Here is a 23835-nt window from a genome sequence, read left to right on the forward strand (position 1 = left end):
GGCAAGATACCAAGGCATTCTCTTGGAAGTAGTCCATGAGCTAGGGTCAGTTTCTGCCCATCTCCACTTTCTCCCCACCCCTAAGCAGAGAATGCCCTGGGTTTTGTTTTTATTTGCTTTCATACTCCTGTGCTTTTGCTCAGAGTCTGCTGTCTCTGCCTGGAAAGCTTGTTATCAGCTTCTGTGCCTTCTCCAACTCCCCCCACATGGGCTGCACTGCTTCTTCATCTGTACTCCATGTCTCTCCTTTTGCGGGCACCTTGGCTGAGCTGTCCCTGCACTGTGTTACTGTCAGCTGTCTGCCTCTCTCCCAGGAGTGTGAGCTCCTGAGGGCAGGGACCAGATCAATTTCTATTTTCCTGTTTGTAATCCTAGCTTCCAGCACAGTACCTGTCCACACAGCCGGCACTTAGTAAATGTGTGTTGAATAAACAAACAGATGATAGCATTTTCAAGACGAAACCAAAAGAAAAAAAAGACTGAAAGAGCAAACTCTGTTTTTACTAAAAAAGGAAATCGCCGATATAGTGTGAAATTGTGGGTATCTGACTGTGAATCAAGAACCATGAAAATAATTCTCCCCAGAATAGATAATTTTTTAACAAAAGATGCTAATTGTCAAAAGGCTGGTACATTATTGACTTTAAAGCAATTCAACCCCAAAACACAATGTAATCAAGTAAAAAAAAAAAAAACCCTGAAATAGAAAATGCCAATGCCTGGAAGACATTTGATTGGCTTTTTTTTGTTTTTGTTTTTGTTTTTGTTTTTTTTAAGATGTTATCTATTTATTTGACAGACAGAGATCACAGGTAGGCAGACAGGCAGGCAGAGAGAGAGGAGGAAGCAGGCTCCCTGCTGAGCAGAGAGCCCGATTCGGGGCTCTATCCCAGGACCCCGGGATCATGACCCGAGCCAAAGGCAGAGGCTTTAACCCACTGAGCCACCCAGGTGCCCCTGATTGGGGTTTTTTTGTCCTCAAGGTAGACAAATTTGTAAAGAAATCTTAATTATTCATCATATTTAAGTCTGGCCAGCTCAGGTAGTCATGTTTAACTGCTCAGCAGAATTTCATCCAATGGATTTAAAGTTTGTGGGGATTCCAGTGAACTAAGATCATCCAGGAATTGTAATTATTATAGTAACCAGAGTCATTAGATTAGGATATTTAAGGACCATTGTTTTGAAGGTACTGTCCTTGAGAGGCCATAATATTTTTTCTCAGTAATGCTGTCAGAGAGCAAAACTCTTCCAGATTCATTTCCAAAGTCGTTCATCAGCCATCCAATATTTGAGAGAAGAAAGTCACATAAGACTACATTTATTTTGAGTTGTTCCAATGAGAACACTAAACTATATTGGGTGATCTTCAAGAGATTAGTTTCAACACAATTGGAAGAAAAATTTTTTAACGATTTGAGACATCCAAATAATGAAATGGATTTTTGCTAATGTATTATTTTTACTGGAAGTATTCAAGCAAACCCTAGATGACCACTTGTAGAAGTGATAGAAGGTTAATGTATTTCAAAGTCCCCTTGAAAGCTGAGAATCTGTGATTCCAAGAGTATCTGAGTAACTGTTTTATAGTCACCCTAAATGTACATTACAATCTGCATGCATTAAGCCAGGTGTGTGCTCAAATATCACCTTATTACAGACATCTTACCTGTGTGAAATATTACCCCCACAGTCTTCCTTCTTCCCTCTTACCCTGCTTTTACCCTTCTACCCTATTTCTCTCCATAGAGCTTCTGTCCAGTGTTTTTTGGTTTTTATTTATTTATTTATATATTGTTTTCCCCATCTAAGGAATGTAGGGATGCCTGGATGGCTCAGTCAGTTAAATATATGCCTTCGGCTAAGGTCATGATCTCAGATGCCTGGGATTGAGTCCCATATCGGGCTCCTTGCTCAGTAGGGAGCCTGCTTCTCCCTCTGCCTCTGCTCCCCCTGCTTGTTCTCTCTCTCTCTCTCTAACAAATAAATAAATAAAAATTTTTTAAAAGGAAAGGAAGAAAGAAAGAAAGAAAGCTCTATGAAGAAATGGACTTTGTTGGTTTTCTCCAGAACCTAAATTGAAATCTGGCAGAAAGTGTGTGTTTAATGTATTACCCAATAAAAATAATATTAAAATATTACCGAAAAATTACAAACGAGAGAGAGAGAGCAAAAGGAAGAAAGGGAGAGAGAGAAAAACATGATTCCACTATTTTTTTGGTACATAATTATATACTCCTTGTATTTTCTTCTCATCTCTTTACTTTCAAAAATGTTTTTATATAGTTGCAATTACCATTCATCTTTTTACCTAAAATGTTTTATACAACTGAACAATCCTCATCTCATTCACCAAACTGGCTACAGTGATTTGATGTCATTTCCAAAAATCAAACCCATTTTCACATAAAAAAAGATGTGACCAGTAAGGCTACACAAAAGGTATATGCCACAGCCCAAAGAAAGCCAACAAACTCACCATTTCTAATTTCATAATCATCTCTCTCATCAGTATCATTGAAAAGAGTCATAGCTATTTTTGGAGGCAGAATACCATTATGAGCTAAGATCATAATAGCCAAAACATTCTTGCCAAAAAAACAAAAAAAACAAAAAAACCCGAAAGTTGGAGGACTTACACCTCCTGATTTCAACACACACTACAAAGCTACAGCAATTAAGACAATGCAGTACTGGCATAAAAAATAGACATACAGATCTATAGAACAGAAGTGACCCTCCTGAAACAAGCCCTTACATTTGTGGCCAGTTAATTTTACACAACGCCACCCAAGCAATTAAATAGGGGAAAGTACAGTTTTTCCCAAAGAAATGCTAAATCAATCAGATACCTGTATGCAAAACAATGAATTTAGACCCTTACATTACACATATGCAAATACAAGTTGAAATGGGTAACAGAGCTAAATATAAACACCTAAAACTGTAGAACTCTCAGAAAGAAAACATAGGAATGATCATCTCTAATCTTGGGTTAGGAAAAAATTTCTTAGCTATAACATTAAGAGCTCAAGCAGTAAATGAAAAAAAATTGATAAATTGGACTCCATCAACATTAAAAGCATTCATTCTCCAAAAGATACCAACAGATAATCACAGAATGGAAGAAAATACCTGCAAATCATATACTTGCTAAAGTCCATAATATATTCTAGAATTCTTATAGGCCAACAATAGGAAGATGACTCAATTTAAAATGAGTGTAAGATTTCTTCCAAAAAACATTTTATTGAAGTAGAAATGAACACATGAAATGATGCTCAACGTCACTTGTTATAAGGAATGAAAATTAAGACTTCAGGGAGATCTATTTCATGCCCACTAAAATGGCTACAACCAGAAAGACAAGCAGGAATTAGGATGTGGAGAGACTAGAACTCACATCATTGCTGCTGAGAACATAAGCGGGGCAGCCATTTTGGAAAATAGTTTGGCCATTTCTTGAAAAGTTAACTATAGATGTACCATTTACCTCGGCAATTCCTCTGTTATGTATCTACCCAGAAGAAATGAAAACATATGGCTACACAAAGACTTGTGTGTTAAGTGTTCACAGAATTATCTCTAACAACCCAAACTTGGAAACAACACAAATACTCACCAACTGCTGAATGTAATAAACAAAATACGGTCTATTATGCATGTACTAAGATGTGCATATTTCTATGCACACACATTTAACAGCTCTTTATCTATCTGCATGCTAAAATGACCTGTAAACTATGTATATATATTTTCTACACTCCTAAGAATGTGGACATATATAAATAATTTCATGTTATCATCTCTTCAGTTTTCAGGCCAGACACAAATCTGGTTCAAATTCTAGTTCCACCACTTTCTAGCTCTGTGGCCATAGGCTAATTGCTTAACCTCTCTGGCTGTTGTAGTAAAATATGGATGAAAACGTACACCTCACAGGACTGTGGGATTCAAGGAGATAAAATATATAAACTGCTTAGCACTAATAAGCCATACCCTGTATTAGTATTTGTCTTTTTGGAGTTTTATTTCCAAGTCTAGTTGTTTACTAATACTCTTGGTTGCAGAGAAGGAAGCCATGTCGTGCAGTGGAGAAAGGCTTCTTGCTGTCTGACTTCAAAGTTTTCATGTAAACTCTCAGAGCCTCCACTGCCAAAATCCGTAAAGGAGGATAATCATCTCACAGGACTTGTTATGACTAGTGTCTTATACCCACAAAATACAATAAAAGTTTGAGGTGCTGTATTAGGATAGCCTTCGGTTACCATCAATGCCACCCACAGAATGTTTTTAGAGGAACCTGAATAGCCACTCATAGAGGAGTGATGTGTAGTCATTTCTCAACCTCTGAGATTATAATCAAAGAATCTTTTCATGGCCCTGGTAGTGGTAGCGAGTCATTTTCAAAATAAATTGTATTCTCCTGTTGCTTGAATACAACGTGAGAACTGTGTTACTCCCTATCTGAAGTACTCTCTGCCTGTCCTCATGAGCTATCAGGCTAAGCTAAATATGTCCCTGGCCAGTATGTTAATAATCCCCACTGGTTCTGAGACCTCCATCCACCACCGATGTGACATTCTTTGTGTTCAAATGTCTAGCTGACGTCTGCTGCTTAAAACAGCCCATGCTTTCACCCCCTCTCTGCATTGTCACGGCCCTGTATCACCGCTCTTAAAAGGCCACTCCTAGCTCTGGTTGCTGACCAGCCTACTCACTTGCCTCCCTGCCTGCTTCTGGCCGCCGTGAATGCCTGGTTCTTCAAGCTCTTTGTGGGTCTGACAAAGCAGGGACCATGTCTACCTTTGGCTACAGGAGAGGACTTAGCAAATATGAATCCATCGATGAGGATGAACTTCTTGCTTCCCTGTCAGCTGAGGAGCTGAAGGAGCTAGAGAGGGAGTTGGAAGACATTGAACCTGATCACAGCCTTCCCGTGGGGCTAAGGCAAAAGAGTCTGACCGAGAAAACTCCCACGGGGACATTCAGCAGAGAGGCACTGATGGCCTATTGGGAAAAGGAGTCCCAAAAACTCTTGGAGAAGGAGAGGCTGGGGGAGTGTGGAAAGGTAGGCTCTCGGGTTTTTCCTTAGCTACTCCCACCCTCGGCTCCCTACCCCTGACCTGGGAAACCTGTTTTCCCTAACTTCTCAGTCTGCTTCACTTGTCTTTTCTTATAACCCATTTGCTCCTGCTATTGAACAATTCCTCAGGCCACCCAGCAGATCATCATATGTAAAATTCTTAGCTGGGATCCTTTCATTGACTTTTGTCAATTAAGACAGGATTCTTCTAGAGGAAAATGATCCACAAGCAAGGCATGGGTTTAGATACATTGCCAAACCTAAGTCTAATTTGAGCTGTGAGTTGCTAATGTGGCATAGTATCTGTGACTTTTATATATATATATATATATATATATATATATATATATATATAAGCAGTTAGGTAAATTTATTTCCTTCTATAAAGACAGAAGTGGGTACTCTGTTTGCTTTGACTGTGATGGGTGGCTACAGTAAAAATAATTCTTTTTTTCCGACACCAAGAAGTGAGCAGAGGTGGAAAGTCCATGGGACTGAGAGCCCAGGGACCTTATTTTGAGTCCCCCTGCCATTCCTAAGTTGTGAGACCTTGAATAGGTAGTCATCTCTGTGGGGTCCCTCGAGGGAGTTGAATCCAGAGGGGTTTTTTTTGGTAAATCAAGAACCCTTTTGAGATTTTGATAAATTACAGACCTTCTCCTTAAGATAATGCATGTGGGTTTGTGCATACGTACACAAACTTTAACACTGAATTTCAAAATGATAACACACACATCCTGAAACCCACCTAAGGACCCACTTATGCCTGTGTAGATGGCCCGTAAGATTCCTTCCTACTTTATAATGGTGATCTGGAGATCTGGAAATGTTCTTTAATTAGAGCTCACATCTGTTAAGCTTTTGTTTTCTGCCCGGTAAACAGTTACTTTGAATTTTAAGTTACTTTAAGTTACTTTCAATTTGCCTAATATGTCATTAACAGAAGAAGGTTCAAAGGAATATGCCCTGGGAAAAATATTAATGGCAATAACAATGTTAATGCCATGTAATAAAGTCCTGAATTTGTGGGAGAACACAGGTTAGGAGCCACAGTTTCAAACCTCTGGGCTCCACCAGAATCATCTCAAATCAAAATGGCCTGAAGCCAATGGCAGGACCTCCACAGGACTAATCTAGGCACTGTTAGATGATCTTGATGATAGGGTGTGTGGGCCACATTTGTAGCAAGATATGTGTGAGCCTTGTTCATGTCAATCATCACGGGAAGGGCCATTGGGATCAGGCCAGGGTCTGCCAAGGCCACGGTGGCTGCCTGCACAGAGGAGCAGAAGGGGGAGGTGAGGCCAGAGCTGGGTTGGTCAGTTCTTCCACAACCACGAAACCACGATTTTTAGAGGTCTTGTTTTTTTCCCCCTGATGTGGGAATGTGTGTCAAAAATCTGAGAGGATATATAAAATATAATATTTTTATTATAGTCCTTGAAGAATTTCCTTGATAAAAAGATGAAAATTGCCACCGAATATCCAGGACAGCCAGCCATTGTAGCAGTAACCCAGCAAAGGCATTTTCATGTCACAGTGCCTGGAGATCAGTGGGAAACCAAGGGCAAAGCCTGCTGTCAGCTATGATGGAACCATCCTGATCCTGCCAAAGGTTTTGCTGATGCCTGCCAATGGCTTATCAGCTCAATTAGAGAGGCTATGTGTTGATGAACTTGGATTCCTTTCTCAGTAGTTAACTTTTCTCCCACTATACTTCCCCAGCTAGCCAGCTTCCTCTGTAGGCACAAGGGTGCTGAGCAGAGGCTTGTGGGTGGAGGGTGTAAACCCATTCCCACCACAGGACAGAGCTCCAGGCAGCCGGCAGGTGCGTGGGGGTGGGAGAGGCCATGTAACTGAGGAGTAGTGCAGAACAGACCAGAAGGATTATCTTGGTTATCAGGCTATTGGCTCTGTAAAGGCTTATGAAATTCATGTTCGGTGCTTGTTGAATGACAGCCTCTTCCCACTTGAGTCCACACAAATTATGCTCCCTTAAGCTCCAAGGGGCCTTGGAGACCAGAGGGTCTATAGCTCCCCTGACTTGAGTATCTGCTGGGTGTCAAGCATAGGGTCTAATAAGCTCACTCACATTATTTCATTGAATTCTCACCTTCTGCACATGAGAACTGAGACCAGGAGAGGTTAAGAAATGCGGTGAACAGCTTATAAGGAGAGCAGACATTCAAACCAAGGTCTGCTGGTGCCAAGACTACCATTCTCAAAATGTGGGTGCCCAACCCCTCAGCTTACCTGGGAATTTCTCAGAAGTGCTCATTCTAGGGCTTCCCCAGACCTCCTGGGAGTGGGGTCCAGCATTCTGTGGTCTCACAAGCCCCCCAGGTGATGATGACACACACTACAGTTGAGGACCAATCAACTAACACCGTAGTTTCTCTGAGACCTCTCAGAGCTTTACTGACTTGACTAAAGTCAACCAGCTCTTCAGGGGTAGATCCAGAACCAACCAAAAACCACGCCTCTTGCCTCCTTGTTTGTGTAATGATGCCAGGGAGGTGATCAGGAGACATGGTTGGCCCCTTCTTGTTGCCTTATTTATTCCTGAAGAGTGCCAACATTTGCCTTCTCTAGACCCACCCCTCAGGCCTCACCCAACCCTTATCTTCCCACCCCCATTCTCACAAGCATCAAGGTGAACTCCAGAGCAGTGGCACAGAGCAGGCCTCTTACCTCCCTCTCCAGACTCTTTGCTCCCTTCTATTGTCCTTCTCCTAGATGTCCCCCACCTAGGGCAACTAACCATCTCAGATTGTCTGGGACTATCTAAGCTTAAGAACTAAAAATCCTGCATCCTGGGAAAGCCCCAAGCGAGCCAGGACAGTCACCCACCCAACCCAGGCCTGTTCCGATCTTCAGTGGCTGGTGGTCAGTGTCAGTTTAGATCCATTCAGTCCACAAGTCTTTGCTGAGCCCCTGCTATGTGCTAAGCACTGTGCTAGGTGAACAAACCAGATATGATCCCTGTCCTCACCCACCTAACAGTCTTTTAGGAAAAATGACAAACAAGTAATTAAAATAGGTACTTTACTGGGGTTGCTATAATGCCATATATGGCAAGAATAATATAAGGGGATAATATGGGGGTGGTGTCAAAGAAGGCTTCCTGGAAGAAGTGTCATGTAGATGTTACATGATGGATAACAGTTTCAGATTTTGTCCCTCAGACACATTTTGAGGGGAAAACATCTCTCGAAGATAGAGCCTAAAGGTCTTTTAAGAACCAAAGGGGATACAGTTTAATGGTGGCATGAAAAGCAGTATACCTTAGTCTTTGAGACAGATCCTTTTCCTCCAAATACTGAAACAGCTAAAACTTCACACAAACACACATGCACGCACATGCACACAGCATCCCCTTTCCTCTTGCTCCTAAAGAAGGGAGTAAATAAAGACCAGACAACCATCCTGGGAGTGGCTGACCCCTTCCCCAGGCCATCACTTGGTGCCTGCCACTCCAAACAAGTGGACAATTGGAGGCTATCTTGTGGTAGCAACTGGGCAAACAAACCTGGAGACAGGCAGTGTTTTCCAAAGCTCATTCCACATGCCTCAGGCAGCAGGAGCCCTAGGGGTAAAAGAAAAAAAAAAAGTTGCCAATGTGGAGGGAATAACTAAGGCTTTGGGGACAAGGGAGGGATTGGGACTTTGGAGGAGACAAAAGAAAGGACTAAAAAGATGGATTTAGGGGAAATTGGACTCTGTCAGCAATTTCCAGAATTTTTTAATTTTAATCAGAAAAGAGAAAAAAGAAAGAAGGGGTCACTCAGCTTCTTAGTATAAAGTCTCATAAACCAGAAAGACAAAGATAGAATTGAGACTGTGTTTGTCTGAAAGTCTTTCATAATTGATACATGGTAAATAATTCAAGACCATCAGGCAAGGGCAATAGCTTGCTTTAAGATTTTCTAGTGTTCTCTGCTGTTTCGCATTAGGGTTAGAATCTAGTTAGTGCCAGGGGTGGTTATCTCTCCCACCCCGTTTCTTCTGCAGGCCGTCTCATTTAACCCTGCCCTAGCATGAGATTTCAAGCTGATCTGCAGCAAAGGGTGACCGGAATGTTTTTCTGTGGAGCTAGGATTTGGCCTGCTGCTGCCATGAACAGTCGGCTTCCCTTCCCCACAGCAAACAGGGACAGCCGCTGGTGTCAGATGGTGTGGGGTCTCTAAGACCCTGTGCTGGGCTCTACCTTAGAGGTAGTTTAATGTTGGAAAAACGAAGGACCCCCAGCCTTTGCCTACAGGTACACAAGCCGGGGCATAGAGCACCTGGCGGCTGTCGAAGCTGCTACTGGAGGCAAATTTGAGGAAAAGTTTTTGAACGTTAAAAAAGGGAATCCATTAACATGTTGTATATTTTTGTTGTTGTTTCTTAATTTGAGAGGGCGAAATAAGGAGGGATAGAGGAATGAGTCCAGGAGGGAGGGTTGAATTTGTTCAATTCTAAGTAGACAGGGAGTTAAATAGTTCAGAACAAGTAGTTAAGAGAATGAAAAATACAGCAAGGGTTTCCAAAGCTGACATTACAACTCATTTGCTCAAACTGGCAAAATGACAGTAAATTTTAATATAATAAATAGAATTCTGGATATCTATTCTGCAGAAAACGAAAGAAATGTTTGTTTAAAAAAAAAACTATTGAGGGGTGCCTGGGTGGCTCAGTGGGTTAAGCCGCTGCCTTCGGCTCAGGTCATGATCTCCGAGTCCTGGGATCGAGCCCCACATCAGGCTCTCTGCTCAGCGGGGAGCCTGCTTCCTCCTCTCTCTGCCTGCCTCTCTGCCTGCTTGTGATCTCTCTGTCAAATAAATAAATAAAATCTTAAAAAAAAAAAAAACTATTGAAAGTTATACAATGAAATGTTAACCCTGGTTAGCCCAACTAGAAAGGTCAGAAGCAGGAGATGAACTTTTCTCTTTCGTATTATTTGCCATGTGTTATTTCCCTTTTTTATTTACCAAGATATAAGTGACATATAACCTTATTTTGGTTTTAGATATACAACATAATGATTTCATATATTGCAAAACCATGCATTACTTTTGTAAATTTAACAAAAATGTGCTTAAACATGACCAACTTCATGATGATACTGTGCTCTTCAGGTTGCTGAAGAAGATAAAGAGGAGAGTGAGGAAGAGCTCATCTTCACTGAAACTAACAGTGAGGTTTCTGAGGAGGTTTATACAGAAGAGGAGGAGGAAGAGGAGGAGGAAGAGGAGGAGGAGGAGGAGGAGGAGGAGGAAGGAACAACTGAAAATGAAAAAGGCATTAATGGAACTGTAAATTATGATAGCATCGATTCTGATAACTCTAAGCCTAAGACATTTAAAAGTCAAATAGAAAACATAACTTTGACCAATGGCCACAGTGGAAGGAACACTGAGTCGCCCACTGCCATTCACCCTTGTGGAAACCCTACGGTGATCGAGGATGCCTTGGAAAAGATTAGGAACAATGACCCTGACACCACAGAGGTCAACTTGAACAACATTGAGAACATCACCTCGCAGACCCTTGCCCGCTTCGCTGAGGCCCTCAAGGGCAACACGGTGGTGAAGATTTTCAGTCTTGCCAACACGCACGCAGATGACAGTGTGGCCATGGCCATTGCGGAAATGCTCAAAGTCAACCAGCACATCACCAACATCAACGTGGAGTCCAACTTTATCACGGGCAAGGGGATCCTGGCCATCATGAGAGCTCTGCAGCAGAACACGGTGCTCACAGAGCTACGCTTCCACAACCAGAGGCACATCATGGGCAGCCAGGTGGAGATGGAGATCGTCAAGCTGCTCAGGGAGAACACCACGCTGCTGAGGCTGGGCTACCATTTTGAGCTCCCAGGACCAAGAATGAGCATGACGAGCCTCCTGACGAGAAATATGGATAAACAGAGGCAGAAGCGGATGCAGGAGCAAAAACAGCAAGAGGGCTATGATGGAGGAGCCAATCTTAGGACCAAAGTGTGGCAAAGAGGAACACCTGGCTCTTCACCTTATGCATCTCCCAGGCACTCTCCCTGGTCATCCCCCAAACTGCCCAAAAAAGTCCAAACTGTGAGGAGCCGTCCTCCATCTCCTGTGGCTCCAACCCCTCCTCCTCCACCACCACCCCCTCCGCTGCCCCCGCAGAGGCTGCCAGCTCCTCCTCCACCACCACCTCCTCCACTCCCAGAGAAAAAACTAATCACCCGAAACATTGCAGAAGTCATCAAACAACAGGAGAGTGCCCAGCGGGCATTACAAAATGGACAGAAAAAGAAAAAAGGGAAAAAGGTTAAAAAACAACCAAACAACATCCTAAAGGAAATTAAAAATTCCCTGAGGTCAGTGCAAGAAAAGAAAATGGAAGAGGGTTCCCGACCTTCTACCCCACTCAGATCAGCTCATGACAATCTCATGGAAGCTATTCGGGGAAGCAGTATCAAACAGCTACGGCGGGTAAGTAACCCAAGAGCAGATTTGGGGGCACAGATGTGGTACGTGAGTGAGCCTTCATTGCACAATGGCACTGAAGTCACCTCTGAAAGCGTTTATTCATGTTTAAGTATTTTAGTATGCAAGAGCAAGCCTCCAGATTTGGAACACCAGGAGCAGGTCACTAGTGAGCACATTTCCATTTGAGAAGTGTGCCTGGACCACCTTCTTAGCATCCCTGTTCTGGAAGGACCAGGACTATTTTAAGACACTCCGACATTTAAAAATCCTGATTTGCTTAATATGAAAATCGGGAATACAATTTACACTCCAAAAAAGATTCGTCATTTGTCAAAATATTTACCCCAGAGTTGCAAGTGATTTACAACCTCATTTATAATAAAATTTGAATATTGACTAGCACACAGCAATAATCTATACCTGAGTTTGACTCGGAGAATACTGCTAGCGACATACATACCCTACAGATATTTTTCCCTGTATCATTTATGTTGTTTTATTGAATGAAAATCCCCTATTTTTATAGGTGGAAGTTCCAGAAGCTCTGCGATAAACACATGATCTTAAGAAGAGGATGCAGAATCACTCAGTGGTATTAAATAAGATGCATTGTGAGATGTTTCTAAAATGCCTTCTTCAATTTGAAATGTTTCCTGACTTTAGGAATAACCTCACCCATTAATTCCAAAAAGAATTTTAAGAAACAATCGGCATGTTTCTTCTGTAAATATGAAAATAAACTACTTTTTTTATGTTATGAGATTTGTACTGACAAGAAGCATGTTATTTAAAGATGCTCTTATATCTCTGGAAGTGTTGCTAACTCTGAGCTGTAATGAGTTCATGAAATGTGCTGTTATTTTTGTAATCCCAATAAATTTGAATTGAAGTTTTTTGGTTTTTTTTTTTAAAAACAAACCAATTTTTGTGTGTGTGAATTGATACATCTGTCAGGTATGTATGTAACATTGCCAATATTAAAAATATGACATTCTAACCCAAAAAGGGCTTGAGTCCTTAGCATTTTCCTTTCCTTGTTTTTTCATGTCCAAGAAAATTCAGAGCTCTAAAAATTCTGAAATAAAAAAAATTTCTTTTTTTTTCTAATTTTTTAAAGATTTTATGTATTTGAGAGAGAGAGAGAGAGAGAGAACAAGTAGAACAGTGGGGAGGGGCAGGGGGAGAGGAAGAAGCAGACTGCCTACTGAGAAGGGAGCCCACCGTGGGACTCCATCTCAGGACTCTGGGATCATGACCTGAGCGAAAGCAGAAGCCCAATTGACTGAGCCTCCCAGGGGCCCTGAAATAAAAAATTTTCTTAAAATCTTCTTGGTAGTGAGATAAAAGCTCTAGAGAAGTCCCCAAAGTGGCCGTTATCATAGTGGGTGCATTGACTTTAGACCCAGAATGTCAGCTGACACTCCAACATTCCCAAAAGGCTGATAGGTACTGAGGAGTCAACCCGATATTTACAACAATTTCTGGGAAAAAAAAAAAAAAAAAGAAGGAAAGCTTCTTGGTAGAGGAAATAGTGTTGGGGGAATTCTGGAAAATAAGCCCTAAATTCAGAGCTATCTTGTGGCTGATACTAAAGATTCATCACTCTCATCTCCCTTTGAACTCTCCTTAGATGAACCTTAGTCCAGTGGGCATCAACCTCTTTGTGCCCTACACAAATGGTGACGTGGACGTCCTCAGCACACATCCTAGGACGAAGGCACATGTATTTCTAATCCACAAATACTATTCAATCCCACCTCCCTCTCACATAAGGAAGGTCTGAATTCAAATAAGAGAAAGACATTTCCAAGATTACCTTCATCCCACTCCAGTGCTCTACTCCAATTTATGAAAGCTATAAATCTCTTCTAAAGTCTTTTGTATTAACTATGATTAGCAATGTTTCCTCTGTATCCTGCAGAGTCTAACAGTGGTCCTGGCAAGCTCTCTGGGCCACCCATTCAATGATTGTTTGCTCTACGTACAAAGCTTTGGATTATCTCCAATCAAGAGGATTATGTTTCACTAGGAAATTAGTCCAGTAGTTCTTGAGTCTGTTTCTTTTAATCTGTTTCTATTGTTCTCTTACTCGGTGAGGACCATCTATATAATCTCAGAAGCAGGGGGCCAGAGGCCTTGAACTAAGTCAGTGCCCTGCCTCCATGTGGGGAGTGACTAATGCTTTCTGAACTGTCTGTATTGTCTCAGGTGTATTTCCCCCTACCCCCCACCCCCACCAATTGTTGAAAGGCACAAAACACAACAAAGTATTATAAAGCCCATCATAAGACAGGTATGATGTGATCAGAGACTGATTAGGTACATTTATCATTCAGGAAAGACACTGCTAGAAGGTTATTGTAGAACACAGTGCTGTAAACATTCGAGGGGCTATGACTCTACTCAGCAAAGGACAGGGATGAGTTCATCCTGCCTGCAAACTCATAGAGTTTGTATGGAAACTAATTCGTTCATCCTCTATAAAGAGCTTTCAGCTCACTGGGAGAAGAGCGTCCAAGAGCAGATGAAGTGTTTAGGCTGTGATTTATACTTGCACATTAATCTCTTCAAGTACACATCATCCGGCTTTGAAACGAGGCCAGGATGCTGAGTCTCGCGGCGGGTCAGGAGCCCGGCTGCCCCAGGCATTTATAACTCAGTGTCAGCAGGATGTTGATTTAATACCTGCCCTGAGGTAGTTGCTCCAAGCGAGGGAAAGGAAGAGGTACTAACAGGCTGCAAGGCCTAGACTGAGCCGTACTGAGCACGGCAGCAAATCCGTAGGTTCTTGAAAAGGCCTCCCAACCACTTCCTTTCATGTCAGAGTTTACACTATCTTTTCTTGTTTTCTCTGAGGTTTGAAAGGTGGAGTCTTATTTTTATTAATCATCAAATAGCGTGGCCTAAAAGACTAAGAATTGACTTAAGAATTACAAAACTCAGAAATATGGTACAACATTAGTACCCTTGACAACTTCCACAAAGACAGATTTCTAAGTGCCTGCTGGGTTCCAGGCACTTTTCTGGATGCTGAGGACACACAGTCAATGAAGGAGATACAATCCCTGTCCTGTAATGGACATTCTCACTGAGGGAGCTTCCACCAGCCCTCAAACATCATGCATTCACTTACCAAGTGCCTCCCGTGTACTAGACCCTCTGCTCCTTGCTGGGGAGACCAAGTTAAACTAGAGAGTGTCTTCCACCCCAGAGCAGTGGGAATCCTGAGAAAACCATCCCTTCCTGAATATGTGGTACGAATTGACTTAGAGAAAGATTTAAGGTCGTACGTGGGCACTGAAGAAGCCTCATCATCTAAAGTTGGGTCAGGAAACTTTTTTCTGTAAAGAATTAAGGAGTAAATTCTTTAGACTTTGTGGGCCATTTGGTCTCTGCCGAAACGATTCCACTTTGCCCCTGCAGGGCAAAAACAGCCATAGGAAATATGTAACTGAGAGAGCATGTGTGTGTTCTAATGGAACTTTATAGATGTTCAAATTTGAATTTTATATAACCTCCCTGAATTGTTAACTTTCCTCTTTCGATTTTTTCAGCCATTTAAAAATGTAAATGCTCTTAGTTCACAGGCTGTTGGATAGATTTGACTTGGGAGTCATAGTTTGCCATAGACCCTTGACCAAAAGCAGATAGGGGTCAAGGAAAGCTTTGAGGGGGCGGAGTGTGACTGGGTGGCTCAGTGGATTAAGCATCTGACTTGATTTTTGGCTCAGGTCATGATCTCAGGGTTGTGAGATTGAGCCCCATTTCTGGCTCCACGCTGGGTGTGGAGCCTGCTTGGGATTCTCTCTGCCCTTCCCCCATCTCTCTCTCTCTCTCCCTCTCTCTAAAAAAGAAGGCAAGAAAAGAAAGGCTCCTCAGGAATAGTAACACATGATTTTTTTAGCCAGTCAAATGATGGGGCTAGGGAATAAGGAAGGATATTTAAGTTTGAGGAACAGGGCAATATAGAATAGTTGAAAATCAGAGGGTTTAATGTAATTCTGTAAGAAGGATTTGGTAAAAAGTTAATAGTTCAGTCTTTTTTTCCAGTATTGATAATTTTGGTGAACTAAAATTACCACTTATATTTTCTCTATGGGCTTCCTTTTTACAAAAATAGTATGTGATCATTAAGAAAAATCAGAATATACAGGAAGCAAAAGAACCTAATGAATTCCCATATCCCCACCCACACAGACCAACCACTGATGACCCTTTAGTGTATATCCTTTTAGATTCATTCTTCTTAATGCATACTTAAATATACATATTACTATGTTTTCTAGAAAAAAGGGAAGATAGCGTATATACCATTATACAACCCATCATATTTTATTTAAGAAAGTTCAATAACTGTTGGTTATTTAAGTTATTTTGATTAGTCCTCTGATGTTGGATATATTGTTTGTGTCAACCATCCCTTTGAGTTATTCTGACTTGAAACTCTTCCAGAAAGCCCTTAGAAAAACTGATTGATGAAAGACCACTATAAAGCCATTTCCCAGATAGACAAGGGTTGTGAGCCATCATTGTGGTACACCAAAACTGGAAATTAGGTTTCAACCAAATTGTCATGTTTACCAACTTTCTCACAGCCAAATTATATGCCTATCTGAACCACAGAGGCATGCATTAGTAGGATGCTTTCAAAAAGTTCATGCAATTTTCTGCTTCTGAATAAAAAAGGCTGGGATGAATTGAGCTTACAGAAACCCAACCTGAACAATTTAGTGCAAGCTAAGGAATGTGGACTTAATTAATGAAAGTCCTGGGAGCATCAAAGAATTTCAAGAGGAGGAGTGATGTGATGTTTATATGGGTTTTAAAAATATGACCTGTGTAACCAAGAGAAGGATGGATTCTGTGAGGGCCAGGCTGGTGGCAGGAAGACCAGACGGGAGACCATTATAATCACTTAAGAAGGAAGTGATACACATTTGAACTGTGAACACTGCATAAGTGTAAAGGGGTCTGAACAGACAGAGCAGAGAGAAAGTACCTACTCCACAGAATTTAGTAACTGGGTAGGTGTAGGGGGCAGGAGGCAATGAAAGAGAGGAGTCTATGTTGACACTTGTGTTCCTGGCTGGGCCTTCTGGGTGGATAGTGGTGCCAAAAGTGGGATAGGAGCAGGTGTTGGAGGAAGAAGATGACTTTGGTTTTAAATACATTGTGTCTGAGGTGCCTGTCCATTTGAATGTGTGGGTGGGTCTAGAATGATGGGGGTGGGATTCCTGCTGCAAATAAGGGTTTGGGGGTCACATGGCATGAGTGGCATTCAAAGATACAGGGTTGGAGAGCAGTGTCCCCAAATCTCAGAATAAAGAAGGCACATCCTCCTGGTATGTCATTTTTACTTGACATGAGAAAAAGAAGTTGTATTTTATACTCACACATATACACATATAATCATTTTTACCTGACATTAGGAAAAGTTATATTATATACTTACGTATAAATTTATATATATATTTTTATGTCAAGTAAAAATGACATATGTGTGTGCACATCTATATATATCTCCTGATTTTGTAAAGTTTGCATTATGCCACTTCGGTTTTATGGAAGACATATACTAGTACCTGTTTTCACTGACCAAAAGGAATCCAAAAAGGATTTTCACCTTTACAAAAAAGTGAGAATAACGTTCAGTATTGGTTTGGTTGCAGGCCGTTACAGAGGTAGCATGCACCTCAAGCAGTGAGAGGGCTCCCCAAGTCCCCTCCCCAGGACCTGCCCTTGGGATCTTAGCATCAAGCCTCCATAGCTTTGAAACATGTCTGTAAGCATCTGTGCTTTATCTCAATTTATTCTGTACATCTCTCAGGAGGAGAGACGTACATGTTTCACATTAGATATTTCACAGAAAAGTCGAATAGAGGTGATTTTGGGGTGTCTGGGAATACTTGCAAGTTTTTCCATGTAAATTAAATCATTGCTACTTTGCCTTAAGCCATTTCTGCATATGGAAGTTTTTATGGGAACACTAGGAGAGTGGGGAACTCTGTGTGTATGTTCTAGATAAAGTCAACTGGAAATTTCACTCCATCCCCATGACAGGCCATGGTCTTCTGCAAGATTTCTGAGAATTCCTGGGATGGAGGAGAATTCCTGCTCCTAGTTGTCTCTGGGTCCCTGGTTCTAAGCCCGCACCTTAAAAACCTATGATTTAATGGCCCTGTTTCAAATTATATTGACCTGTGGCAATTAGCTCTCTTTCTCCATTTCCACAGCCTCAGCATTGCATGAAAATTTGGGAAACGAAGGAAGGGTTGGCATTACAGCAACACAAACAACTTCCAATCAAACACAAGATGTTATTGTTGTGAGAAGTCCTCTGCCTAACCATCAGAGATTCCCACCTGCGCCCCCCCCCACCCCGCTCTCCACCCTCCAGCTTGGCTATTTCATCCCACTTCCTTGTCTGTATTTTCTTGCTAGTGTATCACTTCCTTCCTCTCCCTTCATGCTTCTACATCACCACTGTCCTCATATGTTACCCTTGGGAATTCCAGATCTGTTTCTCTCGGTTAGGCACTAATTCAGCTGTCTCTGGCCTCCTCCCAAGGTGCAGTTCCTGTCTACCTTTGCACCCCCAAACTCATTAGTGTGGTGCAGATGCTCAGGGTACTTTTATGTAACAGGAGCAACCCCTAGTCTTATAGCTCTGAATAGAACTTCTTCCTCCCTGGAAGATGGTATACGCTCTCCTTGAACACCACAAAAAACCCTCATAGTCCCTTCACAGTCTATTAGCTGGACGGTTGCCTCTGAGCTCGTTTCTTTCGAACTGGCTTCTCCACTTCCGTTCTCACTACCCCCAACTTGTCTTTAACATGCTAGAGGGATATTCTTTCCAAAACACAATTCTCATCACAGCAATCACCTGCCTGAAATTCTTCAGGGGTAGCCCATATTCTCCAGAATAAAGTTCAAATCGCTTAGCATGGCAAACATGGCCCTGATTATCTTTCTGCCTCAGTTTCCACCTCTTGTCCCCATGTACCCTGTGCTTAAGCCGGACTGAGTGACCTGTAGCTCACTGGACAAGCGGTGTCCCCTCTTGACACACAGCCTTTCATACCCCGTCTTACCTGCCTGGAGTTCCCCTCACTCTCTTTATTAGCACCTAATTCCTCCTTCCAAAGAGGCATTGAAAGACAAGTAGCTTATTGACCCAACTTGATGTGGACAAGAGTATCCTTCAAAAGAGCCTCTGTTCTTCACATTCCCCCAGATGAACTCATCCAAAGTGCTATCTTTAACTACTACTCATACTACAGGTCCCCCGAATCCAGCACAAATGAATGCCCCCACGATTTTGAATGCACCCATCCACATTCAGACACAATGTACTGAAAACTGAACTCATCTTCCTCCTTCAATATCTGCCCTTGTTATAATCAGTTTTCCACAGTCTCACGATACATTTTGCCTTGCATTATATACTATTTGCGTACATGTCTTAGTCTCCCCACTATCTTTACTGGACTATATATCTAGGAGCTTAGGGATTTTATCTTATCTTTATGCCCAATAAACACCAAGCACTCAATACATGTATTTTAATAGATGTATTAGCTACTCAACAACAATGAAGAGACAACATGACAGTATCTTCTCATCAGTCCTCGTGGAGTGCCAACAGTAGTCTGGGATCAAAAAGGACCATAGTTGAGAAATGATGTTCTAGAGGCAAGATTGGTCCCAGGTCCTGCATGTGGAGGCTAAGAGGCTCCAATGAGCACCCAATGCTACCATTTCCTTTGTGTACATAGTAGGGCCAGAGTTCTAAGAATATTAGCATCCACTCTTGCTGTGCCTCCTCCCTCAGAACCTCCACACTTTTTCTGTGTGTGGTCTGGGAGCAGTGGTCAGGCGATCTTCAGGAGTGGCTATGCAAGCTATGGTCAGGACAACATTTGAGCAAGTCAGAGACTGACAACTGGAAAATCAAAGTCCTGTTCTCTAAATGATGATCCTGAGGGAAAATTAGTCTGATCTTTAAAACCCTTAGGACAAATTTGCACTCTAAAGTGGAAGTTTTTACTTGGATACATAATCTGTTTGTATATTAGCTATGTTGCGCTAATTTTCAGACAACTAATCACTTGTTCCAGATTGAAACATTGTGTAATTAGCTATATAAGCTTTATTACAAATTGAATAGATTCCTAACAACACAACTTTTGTGGGGTTATATATTTTGAATTTTTAAAAATTAGACATGTAACGGAAAAACATACCAATCTGTGGTCAAACTAGTGTTGACACTAGCACAAACTGTTAAACTTTCTCTCTTCCTGAATGGAATCTCAGGTGACCCATCTGAGTGATCACTGTCACAAAAACACAGAAACAGGTGATCAAAAGTCAGGCTCAGTTCACAGTTTGCAAGTTGACCTCCCTGAATTTATCCTGTATTAAATCCTTTTCAAGCCAGTGGGGCGGGGGCAGCACCCCAGATTAAAAACCAGTGCATCCATGTGAACATAATCCAACAAATGGTGGCTCAGAGGAACTCTTTACAAACTCTTCAGCAAAAGTGGACAAATTAAAGGACATTTTTTTGGAAACAGTTTTTGGACTTTGGAAGGAGGAGTCAGAGGGAAAAGTACATGTATTTTATATATATTTATGACTGTCTTTTTAAAAGTTACACTTTAGTCTTCTCTGGCTTTACTTTTTGCCCACATGGTACCAGCTGGGAGTTGTGGAGCCTACCCAGGAGACCGGCAGAAAGCTGAAAATATCACATTCAGGAAGAGCAAGGTAATACTAACACCCTCATTTATTTTTCTCTAAATGCTGCCAAGAAATTTTTTGGGACTCTTTTCAGAGACACTCATAGGAAGTTGAACAGGAATCTTGACTTGTTAGGATAGATAATTATGCTTTTACCTCAGAGGCTATTAGTGGTCAATGTTGGTTTTAAAGAAAAGTGAATTTTTTAAACATAAGCAAAAAAAAATAGGCAAAACAAATCCAATTTTGTCTCCACATATGATATTCATAAATTAAAAGTCCCCATTGGGGGGATAAGAATATGAAATAAATGGAAAATGCTTAAGGAAAGGAGACACACTGGCAGAGATTACTTCGAGTTTAGAGAGAGGACTCTGAGGTAATTCCAAATAAATTCTTGTGTCATCATTTATTACACATTTGGGATTACTCAAACATGTTAGTTACCTAATCTAATATTTCAAATGGGGTAAAAAAAACTTTAACGCTGATGGAGGGGGAAGTGGGAGTTGGGGATGAGCAAACCAAAGACAAATTATAAAAATACTATATTCTATTCCCTGAATACTCCCAAAATATGAGCCTGTACTAATCTCACAACTTGCCTTGGGCCTTGGCGTGCTTCAGTGGCTGCTGGTTCAGCTGCATGACTATAACTTATTTTCCTTTCTGTCGAACTTTTTTTTTTTTTCTGGAAAACAGAGAATGACAGAATTTCCCTTTGGGCCTTTGCACATGCGTAAGCAGAACAATCCCAAGCCTTCTACATTTGAAGTAAAGCTGTTGGAGTAGTATTTTTATTTTTTAACCAGACTATCACTGATGACTTAATGCACCTGGGAGGCAGGGAATTGTAGTGATTAAAGGCACATCCTCTGTATTAAGACAGACCTAAGTCTGAAGCTCAGCTCTGTCAGATATCAGCTATCTAACTTTGTGCAAATTGTTTAACCTGTTTTATTTGCCTTGGCTGAAAAATTGTGACAAGTTCCTCATGTAAAATATTTCATGTAGTGTCCAACTGCATGTTAATAAGTGCTCTAAAAAATACTGGCTAGTATTAAAATGGATACTTTCAAATACTACTTTCCTCAAAGGAAAAGTAAATGGTCACGGAGTATGCATGGCCATGGGGCTTTGAAGACCCCTTAAATGGCTTCATCATTATCATCAAAAAGTAGCCCAGTCTGAAACTGGCTGAGTGTCCACATTACAGTTCCCCCTGCAGAAGGGAGACAGGGTTGGGAGTGTCTCCCTGAAGAAGTCAGAGAGAAGTGGACACTTTGGGAATTGCAAATTAATTGGGAAGGTACTGACTGTGTCCTCTGAGAAAAGTGTTTATTAGAAAAACACTTGTAGCTATACTATAATTTAAATTAAAACTTAATTTTTTTTTAAAAAAAGTGAAAGCAAAACCAAACCAAAACAAAACAAAACAAAAACCCAACCAAAACAAACCCAAAAACACTGGTACAGGTTGGTAAATGTATTGCCGGTATTTCTTCCTATTACTTACATGAAGTCCATGGGATCTTCACTGTGCTACTTCCCAGTATGAACTCGCAAGTTTCAAGAATACATATGTGAACCCAATCCTCTCCTGAGCATCTTATATTCCCAGCCCTCTTAATTACCTGACAGTTACTGTTCATTTCTGTGATGGGGGAAGGAAATAGAAGGGAATGACAGGAACCATACAACAAAAAATGGTATTAGATAATTTCTAGGAGGGGTAAGCACAAGGGAAGTTATTGCTACCTTATTAAGAGAAAGAGTAATCCTGGAGAGTGATTTAATGCTTTCAAGAGAAACAGTAACTTAGACAGGAAAGCAATCCCCATAATTTTCTGAAACCTGTTGTTTCTTCTGATTTCTTATTCAACATGGTGCAATAGTTTCTATCTTTGGGGGAGATGCTGTGAAAAATTGCCAATTGGAATTTAAGTCTGGAAACCAAACGACTTGAGAAAAAATTTTCCATATTTTGAACTTTACACAATATCACTTTTCCTTCTCCAAAAGATTTGCCAGAACAGCTCTGGTAAGTCAGTTAATAGCATTGTCAAGGTCACATTAATTCAGGCCCATTATTTTAAGAAATAGATCTCAGTCTACATGTTGCCAGCACCCACTCTTCAATGGACAGTATGTTGGATATTGAGAGCCTGCATGCCCAAAGTGCCATGCCTAAAGGTTGCTCCTTTTCCCCAATTTTAAGAGAAAAACCAGCCATGCAGAAATCCTGACTTAGCATTGATAACCCCTAAAGGATATATGTATATTTCCTAGATTACATTAGCGACTTTAGACTTTAAGAGTTTCTTTTTTTTTTTTTTAAAGATTTCATTTATTTATTTGACAGAGAGAGATCACAAGTAGATGGAGAGGCAGGCAGAGAGAGAGAGAGGGAAGCAGGATCTCTGCCGAGCAGAGAACCTGATGCGGGACTCGATTCCAGGACCCCGAGATCATGACCTGAGCCGAAGGCAGCGGCTTAACCCACTGAGCCACCCAGGCGCCCAAGACAGTTTCTTAAATAACGTAAGTGGCGCCAAGGCCCCATCTCCAGTGACCTGCTAGAGCAGAGCTTGTATTTTGAGACAGGCTTGGAAGGGGCTCACACAGGTAGCCACACAAGAGTATCACCAGCGTTCAGTGTCAAGGGTTTTTCCAGCCTCCTTTCCTGTTTCACCGATGCATGCCTTTCAACCATTCTTTCATGATGGGTCATGAGTAAACCTTCTATTCAAACTACAACAAGGTGATTTAATAAATTACCTGTTACCAAGCTGGCAGGGGAGGTGAGGAGTCTGACTTCTCAGTGGGTCTTGGCATTATGTGGCCACATGAATTTCTATTTTCCTGATCTAGAGATATGTTAGTACAGGACAACAGATTTGTTTTTTTCTGGGGCCTACTTCCAATTTACAGTAACAATAATTCATTTTAAGTAGTTTGGTTAAGTACAGGACATTAGGATAACACACCCACATCTAAGTGCACTCACCTAGTTGGTCTGAAAATAAGAAGTTGGAATTTTTGAAGCCTCAGGAACTTCATACAGGAGAACATTTCCTTACATTTCCATTCCTTCTTGCTTTAGCCACCAGTTCCTAGTAATATTTAAAAAAAACTTGTATATTTGAAAGCTTTTTTGGGAAAAACTCTGAAAAAATTCCTTCATAGTTTTCACACTGCCCATCCCTATCCTCAATTTTGTGGCGTATCTTGTCCACATGAAGATAGAGCAATGGCTTCCAAGTGTTGAAAGATACTTGCTTTATTATGTCAAACTGTTTTGTGTGTGGAGTCACTACTGCAATTCTAACTGACCACACATCACAAACCAAGACCCAGATACAAAGAAAATGCTACCTCTGAGTGTTAACCGGCCATGCGGTGGAAAGAATACAAACATGTTTCCCCCCTACAAGTTATCCTATCTTTTCCAATGACCCACCAAATCCCATTTGAATTCAACCGTCCATAATGATAAGAGAAGCAAGCTCAACAGAGTCAAGACTGAACTCAAATGCACAACGTCCTTGT

General features: G+C 41.4%; 1 protein-coding gene across 1 annotated transcript; it reads left to right on the top strand.

The window, feature by feature from the left end:
* The first annotated feature begins 4672 nt into the window (after window positions 1–4672).
* LMOD2 (leiomodin 2) lies at window positions 4673–12446 on the top strand. The gene is made up of 3 exons (XM_047695160.1): window positions 4673–5071; window positions 10207–11544; window positions 12068–12446. The coding sequence occupies exons 1-3, from the start codon at window positions 4799–4801 to the stop codon at window positions 12092–12094; spliced, it is 1638 nt and encodes a 545-aa protein (XP_047551116.1). The 5' UTR covers window positions 4673–4798; the 3' UTR covers window positions 12095–12446.
* The last annotated feature ends 11389 nt before the right edge of the window (window positions 12447–23835 follow it).

The sequence above is a fragment of the Lutra lutra genome, chromosome 11 (genome assembly GCF_902655055.1).
Source record: "Lutra lutra chromosome 11, mLutLut1.2, whole genome shotgun sequence".
Classification (NCBI taxonomy): domain Eukaryota; kingdom Metazoa; phylum Chordata; class Mammalia; order Carnivora; family Mustelidae; genus Lutra; species Lutra lutra.